The sequence below is a fragment of the Primulina eburnea genome, chromosome 2 (assembly GCF_022965805.1).
Source record: "Primulina eburnea isolate SZY01 chromosome 2, ASM2296580v1, whole genome shotgun sequence".
Taxonomy (NCBI): Eukaryota; Viridiplantae; Streptophyta; class Magnoliopsida; order Lamiales; family Gesneriaceae; genus Primulina; species Primulina eburnea.
Window position 1 is genome coordinate 31,445,948 of NC_133102.1, and position 16,722 is coordinate 31,462,669.

Below are 16,722 nucleotides of genomic sequence, written 5' to 3' on the forward strand. Positions count from 1 at the left end.
TATATGCATAGATTCGAGAACCAAAATTGGGCAAGCAATAAGAATCTTTCTTTACCTTAATTAATTGGTTAATTAAGTAAATGAAGTATTAGTATTTAAATAAGGATTTCTTATCCTTATTTAGATATGCATTCGGTGGAAACAAAAACAAGAGATTTGAAAAGAGTTCATTGATTTTCGGCTTCTTCCCAATTTTCAAAGGCTGCTCTCGAAATTCTTATTCTTTTGCAAAAAGTTTCGGCCACCTTAATTTATAGGTATTGGGTCGATTTCTTTTGTGTGTTCTATCTCTACGAAAAAAAATTTCTACACTTTCTAGTGCAAGTTAGAAGAAGAACAAGTAATCCGGTCGTGGACCGGATTAGGAGATCGAAGAACGTTCGTAGGGATTTACAATAAGAGCTACGTCCGCTAATACCGGAGTAGTTGAAGCCAAGTGAAAATTTCACCGAACGTATAAAATTCTAACGCCCTACTAATGTTTTTGTTAAAATCATACGAGCGCCCAAAACAAAACACATATTGAATGTCAAGATCTAAAAATTTTTAAAACTAGCTTCCGCTGCGTTTGGGCGTGTAGAAAACCCAGAACCAACATTCCATTGTTCTTGATTGGGATTAATCAGTAGATCAACCGGAAGCTATGATCATGTGCCCCCAAGATTCAATTTTTCCACAAAAATAAATATACATAATATTTATTACAATGATTTTATCATTAAAAAAACACAAGCCCATGTTTCGTGTGTACAATAACCATCTGTGTATCCAAATTAAAGACAAATCAAGAAACATTTTATTCACAAACATGAAATGGGAATTTAGAGTCCTCTATTGTTAATCACGTCGAAAAATCTTTTATTGGATTCTTGCCTCTGTAACCTCATATCGTTGTTGAATTTCTTGATGAAGGCTTCCACTTGCTGGTTGAATTCTTCGAGAGTCATCGAAGGATCCCTCCTGATCAGGCCCCCTCTACGTGTTACTGAGACTGCATCGTTGAACGTTTCGGATTTCCTGAGTTCTTTCCATTTAGGAGTAGTAGGCAGGATCTCTTCTGAGTCGAGGCGGTGCATAGCAGTTGTGTTTAGTGGTGGCATGTCCCATGTTTCGTTCTTTTTCAGCTGTCTCTTCTTCAGCTTTCGTGTTCCTCCCCCGGTTATCGCATTCCATGTGGCCTCTATCGAGTCCTCTTCTTCATTTTCTGTGTCATTGATTTGGTTGTCTGTGTCTACGGACTTCTCCTCGACGTATGTGATATCCTTCTCTTTTTCGAGGGGCGAAGGCGTAGTGACCTGATTTCCTTCCATTATGGAGTATACAGAATCTGGTGGTACAGAGTCAAGTGAATTTAATGGCTTCTCGATACCATGTACCTCTGATCCAAGGCCTCCATTAGAAAATGTTTCTTTTTTAACAGAGTTTATGAGTTTGGTGCATTTTCTTTTTGTTGTTATGTTCAGTGAAGGTGGTGGTGGGGTGGTTGCGGCTATATTCTGAGGGGGCGCTCGTGGCGGTGATGGTGGCGGTGATTCAAGAATTCCAGCATCATCAAGATCATCAACAAGGTTGATCTTGATGTTAAGATCACGATGATCATTTTCTTGACCATGAAATGTGGAAGATACGGCTATCAACACAATCATGAAGTTGATAGCAAGGTAAATGTAAAGAGGGGAAGACATGAAACACCGAGTGGCATCCCGGAACGCCGCCAGACCGGAAAAAATCGCATCACACGTATACGGTGCTGCCACTACTTTCAGCATCAGCAGAGTGAAGACCATGCCCACTGATATAAACAGTACTTCCAAGGCCTTGATTATAGCTTGCATCACTCTGGTGTTGCTATATGGTAAAATAACGTGCAAAAAGAAAGGCCACCATTGAATTCAAGAACAAAAAAAATAAACTTAAAATTCGCCGAGGAATAAAAAAAAAAAGAGGTATGAATTTTACATTGAACGAGGAGAAGGGCAAAGCAAGTGAAGTAGGGGTTTTGATTTATATAGAGGAAACACACGATTCTTGAGGTGTGTTAATGTGTGATTGAATTGATCCTGACCCTTCCTAGCTTGATTTGTCACATACCCTGTTGGAGATATATGAACTTTATTAAATGCGTATACTTTATTGTCAAATTGGATTAACTTAATTTGGTGGGAAATAAAGACCCTTTTCGTTTTCATATAAATTAATATTAAATTTTCACGAAATGAGATGGAAAGCTTGGTAGAATGAACAAGGATATACCGTATACGTAGCTTGGTACCAGATTTTTGGTTGACTTGGTTGACCCCTTTAATTATCTGGCCGGATATATAATTTTGTTTATATTGTTTTTTTCAAACAAATTAAAAATAAGAATCGATCAAACCTCTTGCCTCAATCTTAAATTGTAAAGAACTTGAAATTTATAGAATTAACAAATTACCAATCTTCTAAGCATAATAGATTTTGAGAATGAATTCGAACTAGTTTGATTTCACATATTCAATCCAGTAACTTAAAAAAATTCTCAATCTAAGCATAATAGATTTGGAGTATGAATTTCAATCCAGTTGTATGTGCATGTAAATATGATATTTTGAGTTGGAAAAGATGATTGTTATAGTTGCATCTCAGATCTTAAATCTCATCCCAAAGATTGATGTCAGATTAACTACATATTATCTATTCTCATGAAATATTTTAAATATATCAAATATTGGAGTGATGTTTGTCCAAATTTTGAATCTTCTCTCTAAATCAAATAACTCGATTAAAAGGCAACTTAAAAGAAAATAAGGAAAATCAAGAAAACTTTAAATTCCAAATCATACTTATGGATCTAATGAAATTTATGAGATTAAATCAAAAAACACCATTTCAATCCAAGATTCATGAACATTAGGCCGAGCTCCAAAGTGTGTGTGTGTGTGTGTGTGTGTGTATATATATATAGGTGCACAATCTCAAGCATAATCAATAGTAGCGAAATGGGAATGTGAAGCAATGCCGCTAGATTTGTTTGTCGCCATTCAAAGAGACGAATTTAATAATAGTAGTAGAGTGTAGACTCAAAATATAGCTAATAAGGTAAGGATTATTATTCTCTGTATCTGAATTTTTTTTTAACCCAATGATTGCATTGTATGAAACTTTGCAAGCCAGTAGCAAAACACATTAGTACCAAATGTTTGTCAGATACAGAAAATAGAACCCACCAAATTTTTCTATTTTTTTTTATGGTTGAGAGTATATAATTTTATTCGAAAAATAATAATTATAAATAAAATATAATGGAGTAGTGCATGGGCGGTGGCGGGCCACCACTCTACGCTGCGGCTTTAGGAATTGTTTATAGGTGTAGTCCTCCATTATGGGAATTAAACAAGATCGGCGGTCATGGCGCGCGCTTAAGGAGACAAACAGCTGCATGCTTTTGTATACTTTATTTGTGTAGATTATTAATTGGGAGTAATAATTTATCGATTGAGACGTGATTTTTGGACTACAGTGTATAAGATTTCAGTTGTGGTGATACCTCATAATGTTAACACATCTGATCCCACATATTAACACATAATTAGCTCTGAATATAGTTGATTTGCATGTTGTTGTAATTAGCGAAATATTGTTGAAAAAACTCTAACCATCTTACGTAATTGAGTTTAACATTACTGCTGGGCACAACTCTTGGTAAACGACAAGTTTTTGGTCATACAAATCAGCTGACAAAATAATATTTTTGCTGATTTATAATATTTCTTGCTATTAAATCAATTTAACAGGTAGTAATTTTTTTTATAAAATTAATTTGCATTCTATTAATCATCGAATTTATCAATAATAGATTATTTGAGTCGTAGTCTTTGAATACATGTTTTATCAATTAAAAATATTTAATTTAATAATTGATTATTATTATATAGTGAAACTACCCCAGACAAAAAAATAGTAAGAAATCAACGCCTAATATATATATACACTACAATTTAATAATTCAAAAAAAAATTACTTTTTAGTGATTTTATAAGCGTATTAGTGGGTGGGACAAAGGAACAAGCTTTGACGAGAAGCCAAGCATTCATCACTAGCTAGCTACGCTTGCTTTTCTTTATTGGCATCCTTTATCTCTCATTCAAAATTATGACAAGAGGGCCGGAGATATTGTCAATATGGGTTAATTGAGATTCAATCGACCAGTCTAAATATAAATTCGGAGTTATATAGAAAAACTCAATTTCAACTACTTGATCTCATATGTTTTTCATATCAACTCCATAAGTTTAAAACTCCAAATATCACATTACACATACCCAATTTGAGTTATTTAATACCCATATTCGTAAGTTGAGTGCTACAAATAAAAAAATCACTATACAATAATTTTAATTTCACATTCTAAAATTATAATCAAATACTCATGAATTAAAGTCATTTGGTACATGAAATGTAAAAACTTGTACCATGTTTTTGTTAAATAAGTACTCAGCGAACCAACTTGTTTCTTGAGCTTTATTAATTCTTATTTTAAAGCAATTTTTATTTTAATGATATTTTACGATTTTATCCAAATATAACATTTACTTTATCTGTGTACTCATGCAAATTACATAGGTAAAGCTCTTGGATATACTATAAGTAACATGATGTCCACAAGTGTCATGAATTATGAAATCTGTAAGGCCCGAGATTATATCATTTTAATTCGAGATTATTTAATTTACGAATTTTGGAATGATAAATTCGATTCCACGGTTTTTGTAATTAATTAGGATTGAAATGGGAGTAAAAAGAGTTGTGAGGACCAAATCGCAAATAGTGAAGATTTCAGGGGCTAAAGTGCAATTAGCACTTGAGTGACACTTGTCACACCATGCAATTGATATATATATATATACAATTGCAATTCACGAATTCAGAGCAACAACCGAGATTCCAGAGAAGATTTCCTCAAATTCTTGTGATCTTAGATTTGTGATTCCGTGTGAACCGTCTATCAGAATTTAAATCCGAACACGGTACCGAGCTCCTCTTGACACGAGCTACAACTGGACGTAAGTTTTGTTACGTTTTGACATGCTTTGAAATTATGCTATGGTCAGAATTTAATAGGATTCATATATGATGTTCTTGACATGTTAGACATCGTAGAATCGAAGTCAGATTGAGAAACGAACTGATTATGGAATGTTTATGGATTTTTAGGGTATATTGAGTTATACCGGACAGATTTGAATTATGACGGGATTACGGATTGTATTGTATATGAGTTATAGATTGTAACTGTTATCTGGTGAATTGGTATTGACGGGGATATTGAAATTATACCGTTATACCGTTAATTTGAATTAAATCCAGATTGATCAGATTGTTATGATATTGACTGGTATATTGATATGAGATTATTGATATTGTCAGTACCAGACAGATTGTGAGTTCAGGACTTCGACTGAGCCAGAAACCGACGAAGGAAAGGTATAAGTCAATGTGGTATTGGGAGATGGACTTGAGTCGGTTTAGACTTGGGTTTCCCTAAATCACATACTTTACTTTATTGCATTGATATTTGCATTGATTGATTGATATACTTGTTTTCTTGAGTTATAGATTACAGGTATTAGAAGAGTAATCTTATGACAGAAGTGCCGTTAGTGGTGGGATCATCACGGGCACATTGTATGATGTCATAAGATGGTGTATTGGCGGATGTGCCAAAGACTGTCACTGGATGTTTGGCTATCGATGTGGATAGGATGGTGGATTTTTCTATTACTGTTAATCAGTATTGTATCGATGTGGATAGATTAAGTAGCTCTTCTATTACTGTTAATCGATGTCATATCGATGTGGATAGAATTAGAGTTGCTTCTATTACTGTTAATCGGTACTATATTGATGTGGATAGAATAATAGCTTCCTCTATTACTGGTAATCGATACCGTATCGATGTGAATAGAACTGGAGTCTTTTCTATTACTGTTGATCGATACCATATCGGCGTGGATAGAACTGGAGTCTTTTCTATTACTGTTAGTCGATATATGCATGCCAAATATCCGTTGCCACGGATTGACGATTTGTTTGATCAATTGCAAGGTTCATCTGTGTATTCCAAGATTGACTTGAGATCGGGATACCATCAATTGAGAGTCAGGGAGTCTGATATCTCAAAGACTGCATTTAGAACCAGGTATGGACATTATGAATTTATTGTCATGCCTTTCGGTTTGACTAATGAACCGGCGGTATTTATGGGATTGATGAACCGCGTCTTTCAGAAATACTTGGATGATTTTGTTATCATATTCATTGATGATATATTGATTTATTCGAAGAATATGATTGAGCATGTTGATCATCTGAGGACTGTATTAAGAATTCTGAGGGCTGAAAAGTTGTATGCGAAACTGTCAAAATGCGAATTTTGGTTGAAACAGGTAGTGTTTTTGGGTCACATTATATCAGGAGATGGTATATCTGTTGATCCTAGTAAGGTTGAAGCCGTGATTAGTTGGCCGAGACCTACGTCTGTACCAGAAATTCGCAGTTTTATGGGTTTGGCAGGGTATTACCGACGCTTTATTCAAGATTTTTCGAGTATTGCCAAACCAATTACTCAGCTAACGCAGAAGAATGCTCCGTTTATTTGGTCAGAAGACTGTGAATCCAGTTTTCTGGAATTGAAAAGGAGATTGACCAGTGCGCCTGTGTTAACGATTCCTTCAGGTACTGGTGACTTTGTAGTTTATTGTGATGCATCTCACCGAGGATTGGGTTGTGTTTTGATGCAGCGGGGGACATGTGATTGCTTATGCCTCGAGACAGCTGAAACCCCATGAAACTCGTTACCCAATTCATGATCTTGAATTGGCAGCTATTGTCTTTGCCTTGAAGATATGGCGACATTATCTATACGGTGAGGAATTCGAAATATATTCTGATCATAAAAGTTTGAAATATATGTTTTCACAATCTGAATTGAATATGAGACAGCGAAGATGGCTAGATTTACTGAAAGATTTCGATTGTGAGATCAAATATTATCCAGGGAAATCTAATGCAGCAGCTGATGCACTAAGTCGAAAGATGTGTTCTTTATCGACGATTGTTGTATCAAATTTGATTGAAGATTGCTGCTTGTCTGGATTAGTATTTGAGACAAATCGTCAGCCTCTGAGATTGTGTGCTATTCGGGCTGAACCAGAAATACTTTTGAAAATTAAAGAAGCTCAGAAAGTTGATCAGAATTTACAGAATTCGATTGCGATGGTCAGAGCTGGACATCGATCCGAATATCGAGTTTGTGACGGTATTTTGTATGTAAATAATCGTATTGTTGTGCCAAATGTTTCAGAGTTGAAACAGCGAATATTGATAGAGGCGCACAACAGTCGTTTTAGCATTAATCCTGGTGGCAGAAAAATGTATAATGATTTAAAGACACAGTATTGGTGGAAACAAATGAAGTCTGATGTGACTAAATTTGTAGCCAAGTGTCTGAATTGCCAACAGGTGCAAGCTGAAAGAAAAAAATCAGGAGGATTGTTGCGGAGTTTGTCCATTCCTGAATGGAAATGGGATCACATTTCCATGGATTTTGTGACGCAGTTACCAAGATCCTCCAAAGGTTGTGATGTGATTTGGGTCGTGATTGATCGATTGAACAAATCCGCATGTTTTATTCCATACAAAATGACATACAGATATGATCAGATGGCCAATGTCTATGTTAAGGAAGTGGTTAGACTGCACAGAGTGACGAAGTCGATTGTTTCAGATCGTGATCCTCGATTCACTTCGCACTTCTGGCAGAGTTTGCAAGCAAGCTCTAGGTACGAAGTTGCATCTTAGTACCGCATATCATCCACAGACTGACGGACAGTCAGAGCGGACGATTCAGACATTGGAAGATATGCTAAGAGCAGTAGTGCTTGATTTCAGCACTAATTGGCAAGATGCATTGCCTCTTTGTGAATTTTCGTACAACAACAACTATCAGACAAGTATTGAGATGGCCCCATTCGAAGCGTTGTACGGAAAGAAATGCAGATCCCCTCTGTATTGGGATGATATCTCTGAAGTTCCTGAGACTGGACCTGATATGATCAGAGATATGACTGAGAAAGTGAAATTAATTCAGAAGAAAATGAAGGCAGCTCAGGACCGACAAGCCAAATATGCCAACCTCAGACGACGACCGTTGGTATTTGAGGCTGGAGATCGAGTATTCCTGAAGATTTCTCCTTTCAGAGGTGTTGTCCGATTTGGCAAGAAAGGAAAATTATCTCCAAGATATGTGGGTCCTTATGAGATTCTCGAGAAGATAGGAGATCGTGCCTATCGACTTGCCTTGCCGCCTTCATTATCAGGAATACATGATGTTTTTCATGTATCTATGCTGCGGAAATATCTCCCCGATGATTCTCACGTGATTCCGACAGACGAGACCGAGCTGGATGAGACATTGAGTTATGTCGAGAAACCGATTCGGATTATCGATCGTAAAGAAAAACAGCTCAGAGCAAAAATGATTCCACTTGTGAAAGTGCAATGGACTCGTCATGGTGTAGAAGAAGCCACCTGGGAGACTGAATCTGATATGAGACAGGAATTCCCAGCATTATTCCACTGATGCGAGTTTCTTATTTCAGTTGCTGTTATTTTTTATATGACTGCTTGAGATTTCGAGGACGAAATCATGTCTCAGAGGGGGAGAGTTGTAAGGCCCGAGATTATATCATTTTAATTCGAGATTATTTAATTTACGAATTTTGGAATGATAAATTCGATTCCACGGTTTTTGTAATTAATTAGGATTGAAATGGGAGTAAAAAGAGTTGTGAGGACCAAATCGCAAATAGTGAAGATTTCAGGGGCTAAAGTGCAATTAGCACTTGAGTGACACTTGCCACACCATGCAATTGATATATATATACAATTGCAATTCACGAATTCAGAGCAACAACCGAGATTCCAGAGAAGATTTCCTCAAATTCTTGTGATCTTAGATTTGTGATTCCGTGTGAACCGTCTATCAGAATTTAAATCCGAACACGGTACCGAGCTCCTCTTGACACGAGCTACAACTGGACGTAAGTTTTGTTACGTTTTGACATGCTTTGAAATTATGCAATGGTCAGAATTTAATAGGATTCATATATGATGTTCTTGACATGTTAGACATCGTAGAATCGAAGTCAGATTGAGAAACGGACTGATTATGGAATGGTTATGGATTTTTAGGGTATATTGAGTTATACCGGACAGATTTGAATTATGACGGGATTACGGATTGTATTGGATATGAGTTATAGATTGTAATTGTTATCTGGTGAATTGGTATTGACGGGGATATTGAAATTATACCGTTATACCGTTAATTTGAATTAAATCCAGATTGATCAGATTGTTATGATATTGACTGGTATATTGATATGAGATTATTGATATTGTCAGTACCAGACAGATTGTGAGTTCAGGACTTCGACTGAGCCAAAAACCGACGAAGGAAAGGTATAAGTCAATGTGGTATTGGGAGATGGACTTGAGTCGGTTTAGACTTGGGTTTCCCTAAATCACATACTTTACTTTATTGCATTGATATTTGCATTGATTGATTGATATACTTGTTTTCTTGAGTTATAGATTACAGGTATTAGAAGAGTAATCTTATGACAGAAGTGCCGTTAGTGGTGGGATCACCACGGGCACATTGCACGATGTCATAAGATGGTGTATTGGCGGATGTGCCAAAGACTGTCACTGGATGTTTGGCTATCGATGTGGATAGGATGGTGGCTTTTTCTATTACTGTTAATCAGTATTGTATCGATGTGGATAGATTAGTAGCTCTTCTATTACTGTTAATCGATGTCATATCGATGTGGATAGAATTAGAGTTGCTTCTATTACTGTTAATCGGTACTATATTGATGTGGATAGAATAATAGCTTCCTCTATTACTGGTAATCGATACCGTATCGATGTGAATAGAACTGGAGTCTTTTCTATTACTGTTGATCGATACCATATCGGCGTGGATAGAACTGAAGTCTTTTCTATTACTGTTAGTCGATATATGCATGCCAACTTCTGGAATCGGGATCCCTAGACTAGGATTGAGTCTAGTCTGAATGATGTAGCTACGAGTATTGTTGACAGTTTGATAATGATTATGTTTCAGACTTTGTTACATATATCTGTTACCTGATTACATGCTTCATATTGTTTATATGATTGCATGTTTCGTTGATTTATACTGGGAGTATATTCTCACCGGTTTATCCGGCTGTTGTCTTGTCTGTATGTGTACTTGACAACAGGTGGGACAGGTTCAGGGTCGAGAAGATGAAGAGAGAGATCGTGATTAGAGTGGTGGCACCGGACTTGGATTAGAGATAGGATTGAACACTTGATAGTAGTTGTCAAACCCCAGTTTGAATAAATGTTTATGATACAGGACTTGTATTTTATATACTGATATGTATATATGTCTTGATTTCACTACGTTCCGCAATTTAAAAATAAAAATTTTTAGACCCTGTTTTATAATTGATTAATTAGTCCCAATGATGATTAAGAACTTGATTAGCGTCCGGGTCCCCACAACAGGTGGTATCAGAGCGATAGATCCCTTAGACTGAGATAGAAGCTAGTGAGCGGGGTAGATTGATTTTCTTTCCTGCTTTTGATTGCTAGCATGAATTCCTGTTTTAATACATATTTGCCTGAATATCTGATTTTGATATGGTATTGTATATTATTGGAATGGATCAGCTGTAAGATGATCCGAGGAGGCTTGAAACAGGATTATTGTTAGAATTGCTAACCCTTTTGGTTATCAAATATGCCTCCGAGAAGAATGCCAGAAGAAGGGAGTACCTCAAATCCTCCCATGGATGTGACACCTACAGCAATGGAGAAATTGCTGAAAAGATTTCAGTCATTCCATCCACCGACTTTGAAAGGAACGGAGAATTCCGTGGAATGTGAAAGTTGGTTGGACGATATTGAATCGTTGTTCGAATCTTTGGAATATACTGAGGAAAAGAGGGTGAAACTGATCGGACACCAGTTGCATGATGTTGCTAAACACTGGTGGAACACGACAAAACGGGCTTTGGAATTACGAGGTACGGCCATTACCTGGAATGTGTTTAAGACTGAATTTTATCTACGGTTCTTTCCAGTTTCATATAGGAAGGACAAGGGAGCCGAGTTTGCAAACTTGAGACAGGGCCAGTTAAACATTGAGGATTATGTGGCTAAGTTCTCTACTCTGCTCCGATTTGCCCCGCATGTGGCTGGGAGTGATGAGGCCGTTGCAGACCAGTTCATAAATGGTCTAAATCCTGAAATTTTTACCTTGGTGAATACCGGAAGGCCAAACAATTTCACTGATGCTCTGAACCGAGCTAAGAGAGCCGAAGCCGGACTGATAAGACAGAAAGAGGCTTCGTTTGTGCCTTCAGTACCGAGTTCACAGCTGCCTCCACCATTTCCTCGATTTGAAAGTGGTAGTGGAAGTGGGAAGAAAGACTTCCTGAAAGTTAAGGGGAAGAAATTTAAGAAAGCTGGAATGTAGTTCATCCAGTTCGAGTGGCTCTAGACAGACTGGTCAGGGCCAGAGTTACACAGGACCATACTGTAGCACCTGTGGAGGGAGGCATTCCACAGAGCAGTGCAAAGGAGTGTTCGGCAACTGCCGCATTTGTAAACAGCATGGACACTTTGCCCGAGTGTGTCCACAGCGTGGTGCCCAGGGATCTCAGGCTGCTGAGTCGTCTGGATCAGCGGCTCAGACAGGAAGACGATCTTCTGCCGTTCATTCCTTTCAGCCAGCACTGTCTATTCAGTCACAGCAGAGGCCGGGAGGGAGCCAGACAGCGAACCAGCCTCCTCGACAGCAGGCCCGACTATTTGCGTTGACTGAGGAGCAAGCACAGGATGCACCTGATGATGTCGTGGCAGGTAACTGTTTTATTTCTGGTTATCCTGCATATGTGCTGATTGACACTGGTGCATCGCATACTTTTATTTCCGAGAGATTTGCATTGAGTCATGCAATACCTATTGAGTCATTGTCTGCGGTAGTGTCTGTTTCTTCTCCGTTAGGAATAGGTTTGATATCAGTGAAATCTGTGAAACCTTGTAGACTGCAGTACGATGGACATACGATTGAGCTAGACTGTATTGTGCTTGGTTTATCTGATTTTGATTGCATTATCGGTATCGATATGTTGGCCAAGTATCGAGCTACAGTCAATTGTTTCCACTAGATTGTTCGATTCAGACCTGAAATAGCTGAGGAGTGGAAATTTTATGGTAAGGGTTCTCGTTCTAGAATTCCTTTGATATCTGCAATGAATATGAGCGGATGGATTCCTGGTATATTCAGTTGACTTACTGAAATCGAGCCCATCATTGGCGGATTTGCCAGTGGTGTGTGAGTTTGCTGATATCTTTCCAGATGAGATTCCTGGATTGCCTCCGATTCGAGAGATAGACTTCAGCATTGAGTTAATGCCAGGAACAGTTCCGATTTCGAGAACTCCATACCGGATGGCACCGATCGAGTTAAAAGAGTTGAAAGAAGAGTTGGAGGATTTACTGGCCAAGGGTTACATTAGACCTAGTGTATCTCCTTGGGGTGCTCCAGTATTGTTCATAAGGAAGAAAGATGGGTCGATGAGACTTTGTATCGACTACAGGCAATTGAACAAAGAAACAATAAAGAATAAATATCCGTTGCCACGGATTGACGATTTGTTTGATCAATTGCAAGGTTCATCTGTGTATTCCAAGATTGACTTGAGATCGGGATACCATCAATTGAGAGTCAGGGAGTCTGATATCTCAAAGACTGCATTTAGAACCAGGTATGGACATTATGAATTTATTGTCATGCCTTTCGGTTTGACTAATGAACCGGCGGTATTTATGGGATTGATGAACCGCGTCTTTCAGAAATACTTGGATGATTTTGTTATCATATTCATTGATGATATATTGATTTATTCGAAGAATATGATTGAGCATGTTGATCATCTGAGGACTGTATTAAGAATTCTGAGGGCTGAAAAGTTGTATGCGAAACTGTCAAAATGCGAATTTTGGTTGAAACAGGTAGTGTTTTTGGGTCACATTATATCAGGAGATGGTATATCTGTTGATCCTAGTAAGGTTGAAGCCGTGATTAGTTGGCCGAGACCTACGTCTGTACCAGAAATTCGCAGTTTTATGGGTTTGGCAGGGTATTACCGACGCTTTATTCAAGATTTTTCGAGTATTGCCAAACCAATTACTCAGCTAACGCAGAAGAATGCTCCGTTTATTTGGTCAGAAGACTGTGAATCCAGTTTTCTGGAATTGAAAAGGAGATTGACCAGTGCGCCTGTGTTAACGATTCCTTCAGGTACTGGTGACTTTGTAGTTTATTGTGATGCATCTCACCGAGGATTGGGTTGTGTTTTGATGCAGCGGGGGCATGTGATTGCTTATGCCTCGAGACAGCTGAAACCCCATGAAACTCGTTACCCAATTCATGATCTTGAATTGGCAGCTATTGTCTTTGCCTTGAAGATATGGCGACATTATCTATACGGTGAGGAATTCGAAATATATTCTGATCATAAAAGTTTGAAATATATGTTTTCACAATCTGAATTGAATATGAGACAGCGAAGATGGCTAGATTTACTGAAAGATTTCGATTGTGAGATCAAATATTATCCAGGGAAATCTAATGCAGCAGCTGATGCACTAAGTCGAAAGATGTGTTCTTTATCGACGATTGTTGTATCAAATTTGATTGAAGATTGCTGCTTGTCTGGATTAGTATTTGAGACAAATCGTCAGCCTCTGAGATTGTGTGCTATTCGGGCTGAACCAGAAATACTTTTGAAAATTAAAGAAGCTCAGAAAGTTGATCTGAATTTACAGAATTCGATTGCGATGGTCAGAGCTGGACATCGATCCGAATATCGAGTTTGTGACGGTATTTTGTATGTAAATAATCGTATTGTTGTGCCAAATGTTTCAGAGTTGAAACAGCGAATATTGATAGAGGCGCACAACAGTCGTTTTAGCATTAATCCTGGTGGCAGAAAAATGTATAATGATTTAAAGACACAGTATTGGTGGAAACAAATGAAGTCTGATGTGACTAAATTTGTAGCCAAGTGTCTGAATTGCCAACAGGTGCAAGCTGAAAGAAAAAAATCAGGAGGATTGTTGCGGAGTTTGTCCATTCCTGAATGGAAATGGGATCACATTTCCATGGATTTTGTGACGCAGTTACCAAGATCCTCCAAAGGTTGTGATGTGATTTGGGTCGTGATTGATCGATTGAACAAATCCGCATGTTTTATTCCATACAAAATGACATACAGATATGATCAGATGGCCAATGTCTATGTTAAGGAAGTGGTTAGACTGCACAGAGTGACGAAGTCGATTGTTTCAGATCGTGATCCTCGATTCACTTCGCACTTCTGGCAGAGTTTGCAGCAATCTCTAGGTACGAAGTTGCATCTTAGTACCGCATATCATCCACAGACTGACGGACAGTCAGAGCGGACGATTCAGACATTGGAAGATATGCTAAGAGCAGTAGTGCTTGATTTCAGCACTAATTGGCAAGATGCATTGCCTCTTTGTGAATTTTCGTACAACAACAACTATCAGACAAGTATTGAGATGGCCCCATTCGAAGCGTTGTACGGAAAGAAATGCAGATCCCCTCTGTATTGGGATGATATCTCTGAAGTTCCTGAGACTGGACCTGATATGATCAGAGATATGACTGAGAAAGTGAAATTAATTCAGAAGAAAATGAAGGCAGCTCAGGACCGACAAGCCAAATATGCCAACCTCAGACGACGACCGTTGGTATTTGAGGCTGGAGATCGAGTATTCCTGAAGATTTCTCCTTTCAGAGGTGTTGTCCGATTTGGCAAGAAAGGAAAATTATCTCCAAGATATGTGGGTCCTTATGAGATTCTCGAGAAGATAGGAGATCGTGCCTATCGACTTGCCTTGCCGCCTTCATTATCAGGAATACATGATGTTTTTCATGTATCTATGCTGCGGAAATATCTCCCCGATGATTCTCACGTGATTACGACAGACGAGACCGAGCTGGATGAGACATTGAGTTATGTCGAGAAACCGATTCGGATTATCGATCGTAAAGAAAAACAGCTCAGAGCAAAAATGATTCCACTTGTGAAAGTGCAATGGACTCGTCATGGTGTAGAAGAAGCCACCTGGGAGACTGAATCTGATATGAGACAGGAATTCCCAGCATTATTCCACTGATGCGAGTTTCTTATTTCAGTTGCTGTTATTTTTTATATGACTGCTTGAGATTTCGAGGACGAAATCATGTCTCAGAGGGGGAGAGTTGTAAGGCCCGAGATTATATCATTTTAATTCGAGATTATTTAATTTACGAATTTTGGAATGATAAATTCGATTCCACGGTTTTTGTAATTAATTAGGATTGAAATGGGAGTAAAAAGAGTTGTGAGGACCAAATCGCAAATAGTGAAGATTTCAGGGGCTAAAGTGCAATTAGCACTTGAGTGACACTTGCCACACCATGCAATTGATATATATATACAATTGCAATTCACGAATTCAGAGCAACAACCGAGATTCCAGAGAAGATTTCCTCAAATTCTTGTGATCTTAGATTTGTGATTCCGTGTGAACCGTCTATCAGAATTTAAATCCGAACACGGTACCGAGCTCCTCTTGACACGAGCTACAACTGGACGTAAGTTTTGTTACGTTTTGACATGCTTTGAAATTATGCAATGGTCAGAATTTAATAGGATTCATATATGATGTTCTTGACATGTTAGACATCGTAGAATCGAAGTCAGATTGAGAAACGGACTGATTATGGAATGGTTATGGATTTTTAGGGTATATTGAGTTATACCGGACAGATTTGAATTATGACGAGATTACGGATTGTATTGGATATGAGTTATAGATTGTAATTGTTATCTGGTGAATTGGTATTGACGGGGATATTGAAATTATACCGTTATACCGTTAATTTGAATTAAATCCAGATTGATCAGATTGTTATGATATTGACTGGTATATTGATATGAGATTATTGATATTGTCAGTACCAGACAGATTGTGAGTTCAGGACTTCGACTGAGCCAGAAACCGACGAAGGAAAGGTATAAGTCAATGTGGTATTGGGAGATGGACTTGAGTCGATTTAGACTTGGGTTTCCCTAAATCACATACTTTACTTTATTGCATTGATATTTGCATTGATTGATTGATATACTTGTTTTCTTGAGTTATAGATTACAGGTATTAGAAGAGTAATCTTATGACAGAAGTGCCGTTAGTGGTGGGATCACCACGGGCACATTGCACGATGTCATAAGATGGTGTATTGGCAGATGTGCCAAAGACTGTCACTGGATGTTTGGCTATCGATGTGGATAGGATGGTGGCTTTTTCTATTACTGTTAATCAGTATTGTATCGATGTGGATAGATTAGTAGCTCTTCTATTACTGTTAATCGATGTCATATCGATGTGGATAGAATTAGAGTTGCTTCTATTACTGTTAATCGGTACTATATTGATGTGGATAGAATAATAGCTTCCTCTATTACTGGTAATCGATACCGTATCGATGTGAATAGAACTGGAGTCTTTTCTATTACTGTTGATCGATACCATATCGGCGTGGATAGAACT

At 38.0% G+C, this 16,722-nt stretch overlaps 1 protein-coding gene across 1 annotated transcript; it reads right to left on the reverse strand.

The window, feature by feature from the left end:
• Nucleotides 1-821: 821 nt before the first annotated feature.
• Nucleotides 822-1,787, reverse strand: LOC140824206 (uncharacterized). Its single transcript, XM_073185803.1, has one exon. It carries the CDS (start codon nucleotides 1,785-1,787, stop codon nucleotides 822-824), a length of 966 nt encoding a protein of 321 aa, XP_073041904.1.
• Nucleotides 1,788-16,722: the final 14,935 nt, after the last annotated feature.

What these genes read in the sequence shown, in the direction of transcription:
- LOC140824206 (XM_073185803.1), bottom strand. Translation starts at nt 1,787, where the DNA reads ATGGTCTTCACTCTGCTGATGCTGAAAGTAGTGGCAGCACCGTATACG.